Below are 6,486 nucleotides of genomic sequence, written 5' to 3'. Positions count from 1 at the left end.
TATATATATTGTTCGAGTTCGCGTATTATTCGCCGTCGACACATATATATATTGTTCGAGTTCGCGTATTACTCGCCGTCGACAATAAAATTGTAATTACATATTATATACGAGTGCGAGTTCACTTCATCGTCGTACGCGGTTTTTCGTTAATTCGCCGTCGTGCAAGTACCTACTTACCTGTCGACCGAGTTGTCGACGGTCGCGACGACATATTTCGCCGACGCACGATATTCCTCTTGTACGGTCATATTAATGCGCGTCCCCGTCGCCATCGTAAGACTAACCGTCCAATCAACACGAGTGTGTGTGTGTTTCTTCTGTCGTCCACCCATCCGTAATCTGCTCTGTTGGAAGGACAGCCAATACCAGGAATCAGGTCAGATCGTTAATTATATAATTCTTCCATGAGTTTCAATAACTTATTAATTTTAATTAATTGTGAGTCCGATGTCGGGATTTTTAGTATACCAAATTAATTGTCTCCCCTCCTCCCCTTATTAGTAATTAAGGTATTTTATTGTTTGCCGAACAGGCATTTACTTATTACAAATACAGTCCACTTTATGTTAATTTCAACCAAAAATTGCCGTTGTAAAGTCTTTCCGCCCTCACTCAAGTACTAGGCAATCATCCTACACCTTCCTGCGTATCATAGGATTTGCCTGTGCGTCTACATTGGTCCTTCGGGCCGGATAGATCTATTACTTCCTTAGATCCATTATAATGCCGCTTTCAGCTGGGGACACTGAACGTGCCGAACGTGCCTTGAAGCGTACAATTGCAAAACGCAATGGAATTGTTGCCCAAGTGTCACTGTTAGCTGATTTGGCGCAAAAGGTTGAGTTAGATACAAGCGTTCTCCGTGTGTTCCGTGCAAGGAGGAAGGATGTCGAATCTCTCCGTAACCAATTCATGATCGAACAAGATTCAATTTTTGATTTGTTGATCCAACTCCAACGGGAAGAGGAGTATGACCAAGTCCATTCACCTTTAGACGCCACCCTGACAGAGCAATACTATAACATCATTGCCATCGCTGATGATGTATGTGGCAACGACCTTCCGTCAGTGATCACAACTACATCGGACACCAAGGATCAGTCAAACCATTTACAACTGCCAAAAATACAGATTCCGAGTTTTGACGGTGATATTCTCCGGTGGATAACGTTTCGGGATACGTTTAGATCGTTAGTACACGACAACGACCACATCCCAAAAATCGCGAAGTTTCACCACCTATTGGCTGCGGTTACGGGTAGCGCAGGTGCTGTAGTTCGTTCGATTCCGTTGTCCGAAGCAAATTATGAGGTTGCGTGGAAGGCTCTTTGGGAACGTTTCAACAACCCACGCTTGATCATCAGTGCTCATATGGATAAAATTTTTAACTATCCATCGGTGAAATCTGCTTCGTTATTCGACTTGAAGGCGTTTCTGGATACCTTTAAGGAAAATATTGGAGCCCTCCAAAGTTTTGATATTCCGGACAAAGAAGGTTTTTTCCTGTTTTACGTCGCATCACGCGTATTGGACTCCACCACTAGATGTCATTTCGAGTCACAATATAATAGTGATGCATTGCCAGTTATAAATGACTTGTTAAATTTTGTTCAGACAAGGTGTCAAGTGCTACAAAATAGTTCAACTTCAATCCCGCCAGTTTCCAATGTACATAAGCTGAAAGTTGGAGTGAAGAACAACTCTTCGTATCCTCGGACCTCATTAGTTGCTTCGTCCACCGAGTCCGTAAACTCCTGTCCTGTGTGTAAGGGTTCACATTACATTGGTAGATGTGCAACATTCCTAAATTTGTCTACTGCACAACGTCTCCAAAAGATACAGTCACTCCGCATGTGTACCAATTGCATGAGTACTGTTCATACTTCGTCGAAATGCGAGTCAAAATACTCTTGCCGTCATTGCTCCGCTCGACATCATTCGTTATTGCATTTGGGTGAGATTGAAAAAAAGGCATCGTCGTCAGCAACTTCAGGCACCCATTCATTACCAAAAAACAAACCAAAGCCTTCAACTTCGTCCACAGAACAGTCCTCAACTGCGTTTGTCGGTACGGTCAACACTACCAATTTGAATGTACTAGGCACGGCCCTAATTCGTATACGTGACAAATTTGGACAATGGACACCTGTTCGGGCACTTATTGATTCTGGTTCCCAGATCTCGGCCATTACACATATAAGTGCAACTATGCTCGGCCTCAACAGACATTCTACTGATATTACTGTCGTGGGCTTATCTCAAAGTCCGATTCTACAAACAAAGGGTTCAGTAACCTGCCATATTATTCCTTATACGTCGTTTGCCCCTGAGTTAATATGCGAGCCTGTCATATTATCCAGAATCACAGGTCTCATGCCGTCAGCAGCTCTGAGCCCTGCAATACGATCCACATATTCTAAACTGCAATTTGCTGATCCGTCGTTCGATTGCCCGGGTCGCATTGATTTTCTTATCGGCGCGGACATTTACAACAAATTATTCGAAAATGGCTATCAAGTCCTCCACGAAGATGGCCTTCCTTCGGCTTTTGAGACGTCACTTGGTTGGATTTTCGTGGGAACTTCCAGTCAATGCCATGCTCAGTCACGAGTGTGCTTAAAGCTATCCTCGGAACCGTCGTTAAAGGAGTTGCTACATCGTTTCTGGGCCTGTGAAGAGCCAGAATGTCAGTCTATCCCATTTACTGAACAAGAGAAATGTGAGGACATCTTTCAACGGACCACCAGTCGAGACAATACAGGCCGTTATGTTGTATCTCTGCCATTCAAGATGGACCCATCAATTCTCGGCGACTCACGGAGTATGGCGTTATCACGGTTCTTCAACTTAGAACGCAAACTACAAGCTGAACCTGAAGTATACGCTGAATACCGACAGTTTATGAGTGAATATCAATCACTTGGACACATGAAGGTTGCAACCACACCGGGGAAATACTTGATTCCTCATCATGCGGTCATAAAGTACGCTAAGGACAAGATGAAGTTAAGAGTTGTTTTCGACGCTTCGGCTCGCACTTCTTCAGGTGTTTCATTGAACGATACGTTGTTTGTCGGTCCAAAATTACAATGCGACATCATGAACATTCTACTCCGTTGTCGCTTGAATAAATACATGTTCACGGCTGACATATGCAAAATGTATCGCCAAATTAACATTCACTCGTCACATTGCGATTATCAACATATATTATGGCGAGACGATCCTTCAAAGCCATTGGTGGAATATGCCTTGACGACCGTTACCTATGGAGTAGCCTCATCGCCTTATCAAGCGTTGCGTGTACTGCATCAACTAGAAAGGGATGAAGGGCATCAGTTCAAGAGGGCTCTAGGCGTTCTTACTACAGAAACCTACGTCGATGATATCATAACAGGGGCAGGAACAATCCCTGACACGCTAACCCTTCAACGTAATGTTACTAAGTTGTTGGGTGCAGGTGGTCTAGAACTCAAGAAGTGGGCGAGCAACTGCCCAGCCGTTATGCAGGATATTCTCGCAGAAGATCGAGTAATGGAATCTTCTTTTGACCCTAAAGATCATTGTTCCGTTAAAATCCTTGGATTACACTGGGACCCCATCTTGGACATATTTAGTTACCATAGCGAGCCTTACACTTCTACCACAACGAAGCGATCAGTGTTGTCTGCTATTGCAAAAATCTACGACCCACTTGGAATCTTATCCCCTATCACCTTTTGGGCGAAATGTTTCATGCAAGTGTTGTGGAAAAATGGTTATGATTGGGACCAGCCCATCTCTTCCGAAATGGCTTCGTCTTGGAAGACCTTTTCTTCTGAACTCCCATGTGTTTCCTCGATCAGCGTACAAAGATATATACCCACTGAACAGTCATTGAATGTATCACTTTTAGGTTTTTCCGATGCGTCCCTCAACGGATACGCTGCAGTCGTGTACATGCGTTTAGAGTACAGCTCCATGCCTCCAACCGTACATCTCATCACCGCTAGATCCAAGGTTGCACCGTTGAAGTCAGGAAAAACAGATGAAGTATTATCAGTCCCGAGGCTGGAACTTTGTGGTGCGTTGCTACTTGCACAAACACTACATCGAGCACAAACAACCCTTGCTGTGAAGATCAATATTCAAGAGGTACACGCATGGACAGACTCCACCGTTGTACTATCATGGTTAACGTCTCAACAAATAGACTTCAAGATTTTCGTGACAAATCGGTTGAAGAAGATATCCGAATTATTACCGAATTGTCATTGGCATTACGTTTCTACTCACCACAACCCAGCGGATTGCGCGTCAAGAGGCATGTACCCTAAAGAAATGTTATCTCATAGTTTGTACTGGAATGGGCCCGGCTTGCTGAAGCAGTCAGTCAACCATTGGACTACCGCCAGTTTCAATGTTGTACCAAATGACCTATTGCCAGAACGAAAACTTGTTGTAGATACAGTTCATCTTGTCACTGTGCCATGTGGTGACACGAGTTGGCTAGAACGGTTCTCATCCTTTACACGTCTTCAACGAGTCCTTGTCCACATCCGTCGATTCATTGCTTGTAGCCGTCGGTTGCCTACCTATTCAGGGTATATCCGTCAGTCAGAATTAGATGACGCCTTGAAGGTACTCGTCAAGACCACACAATCACAGAATTTGTATTCTGTCGTCATAGGTCTTACTTCGTCCAAGAATGCAGCTATTCCAGTATCGCTCGCGCGTCTGTCACCCTTTTTGGACCCAGAGGGAATCATTCGGGTAGGAGGTCGTCTAAAACATGCCAATGCCAATGAGGACTTCAAGCATCCCATCTTATTGCCAAAGTCTTGCGTGCTCACAACTTTGCTCGTTCGCCATTTCCACATAAATTATCTTCATGCCGGACCGCAACTGGTGTCCTCGCTCTTAAGTGCACGTTTTTGGATCATATCGAGTCGCTCCGTCATAAGACATATAATTTTTAAGTGTGTACCATGTGCGACACACAGAGCATCCATCCCATCACCCGTCATGGGAGACCTCCCTAAGTCACGAGTTCAGTCAGTACGACCCTTTAGCAATGTAGGCATTGATTATGCTGGCCCTCTTGCGATAAAGGAAGGAAAACGTCGAAATGCCCGCGCAAGTAAGTGTTACTTAGCAATCTTTGTGTGCATGGCAGTGAAGGCGGTCCATGTAGAGGTTGTGTCGGATCTATCCACTCCCGCGTTCATTGCCGCACTGCAAAGGTTCGTTTCGCGCCGCGGTGTTCCGATGAACATTTATTCCGACTGTGGAACGAATTTTCAAGGTGCTGACAATGTTTTACGTTCTCATCTACAAGACCCATCTGCTCGGGATCTTCTTTCAGCTGCCATACCATGTAAATGGCATTTCAATCCTCCAGCTGCCCCTCATTTTGGGGGGTTGTGGGAGGCAGCCGTTAAATCGGTGAAGTACCACCTAAAGCGAGTCATCGGCAATCAATTACTTACATTTGAAGAGATGGTCACTTTGACACACCGAATCGAAGCAGTCCTGAACTCCAGACCGATCACCCCCATGTCTACAGATCCGAATGATTTACGTGCTCTCACTCCTGGCGATTTTCTCATCGGTTGCCCCATACTAGCATTACCTGACCCAGATGTGACTTCAACACCGATCAACCGTCTAACGCGATGGCAGTTATTAGACCAACTACAACAGTCCTTTTGGAACCAGTGGTCCGCGGAATACCTAAGCACCCTACAAGGTAAATCAAAATGGTACCGCAAGCAAGCGAATCTCCGCGTCGGAGATCTAGTATTACTGCGTCGTCCGAATGTCCCACCAACAGTGTGGAAGATGGGACGAGTCGTGATTACTCATCCAGGGGACGATGGAGTAGTCAGGGTGGTGACAGTACGAACACAGGACGGGATATACAAACGACCAGTCGTCCAATTAGCGATCTTACCTGTTGAAGATGATTCGGACACTCACAACTCAGCCATATGACCTTCCTGAAACTGTTCATCCCTCTTTCTCCTTTAACCAAAAAAAAAAAAAAACTTGTAATTAACTAGTACATTAATTTTAAGTTAGTAAATAAGTTTCTCTGCAAATCAACGTCCCAACACGAACTCTTCATCACACACCTGAAACCCTGGATACCAATCTTCTTGGAAGTCTACGTCTTCCAAGGGGGGGAATATGTTGTCGCTATTCACAACAATGTTATCGTGATAACGTCGGGTACGCGCACGCCGCACCAGACGACATTGCCGCCGGGTGGTCGCGCAATCCGTTTGTCGTCACGTGACAGCATTATATCACGTCGGAATTTCTCCGTGAATCGTGATAACATAAACATTTTTTTTGATATCGCGTTGTTATTCAAAAACCACGTTCGTTAAAAGACGTGTGTATGCGTTTTTCATTTTTTTCTATATATATTGTCCGAGTTCGCGTATTATTCGCCGTGGACACCGTTATATATATTGTCCGAGTTCGCGTATTATTCGCCGT

The 6,486-nt window shown here is 44.7% G+C and overlaps 2 protein-coding genes across 2 annotated transcripts; both read left to right on the top strand.

The window, feature by feature from the left end:
- The first annotated feature begins 726 nt into the window (after positions 1-726).
- LOC111029937 lies at positions 727-4,961 on the top strand. The gene is made up of 2 exons (XM_022309188.1): positions 727-4,717; positions 4,801-4,961. Exons 1-2 carry the CDS (start codon positions 727-729, stop codon positions 4,959-4,961), a joined length of 4,152 nt encoding a protein of 1,383 aa, XP_022164880.1.
- Positions 4,962-5,007: 46 nt separating this feature from the next.
- On the top strand, positions 5,008-5,976 carry LOC111029936. Its single transcript, XM_022309187.1, has one exon. The coding sequence runs from the start codon at positions 5,008-5,010 to the stop codon at positions 5,974-5,976; it is 969 nt and encodes a 322-aa protein (XP_022164879.1).
- The last annotated feature ends 510 nt before the right edge of the window (positions 5,977-6,486 follow it).

The sequence above is a fragment of the Myzus persicae genome, unplaced genomic scaffold (assembly GCF_001856785.1).
Source record: "Myzus persicae strain clone G006 unplaced genomic scaffold, MPER_G0061.0, whole genome shotgun sequence".
Classification (NCBI taxonomy): domain Eukaryota; kingdom Metazoa; phylum Arthropoda; class Insecta; order Hemiptera; family Aphididae; genus Myzus; species Myzus persicae.
The sequence above is the reverse complement of the archived record's forward strand: the minus strand, read 5'-3'. Positions and strand labels throughout refer to the sequence as shown.

Excerpts from the sequence above, each read along its gene's own strand:
- LOC111029936 (XM_022309187.1), top strand. The coding sequence starts at position 5,008 with ATGGGAGACCTCCCTAAGTCACGAGTTCAGTCAGTACGACCCTTTAGC.
- LOC111029937 (XM_022309188.1), top strand. The coding sequence starts at position 727 with ATGCCGCTTTCAGCTGGGGACACTGAACGTGCCGAACGTGCCTTGAAG. Across the intron at positions 4,718-4,800 it reads TATTCCAGTATCGCTCGCGC|CATCCCATCTTATTGCCAAA; the intron begins GTCTGTCACCCT and ends GAGGACTTCAAG.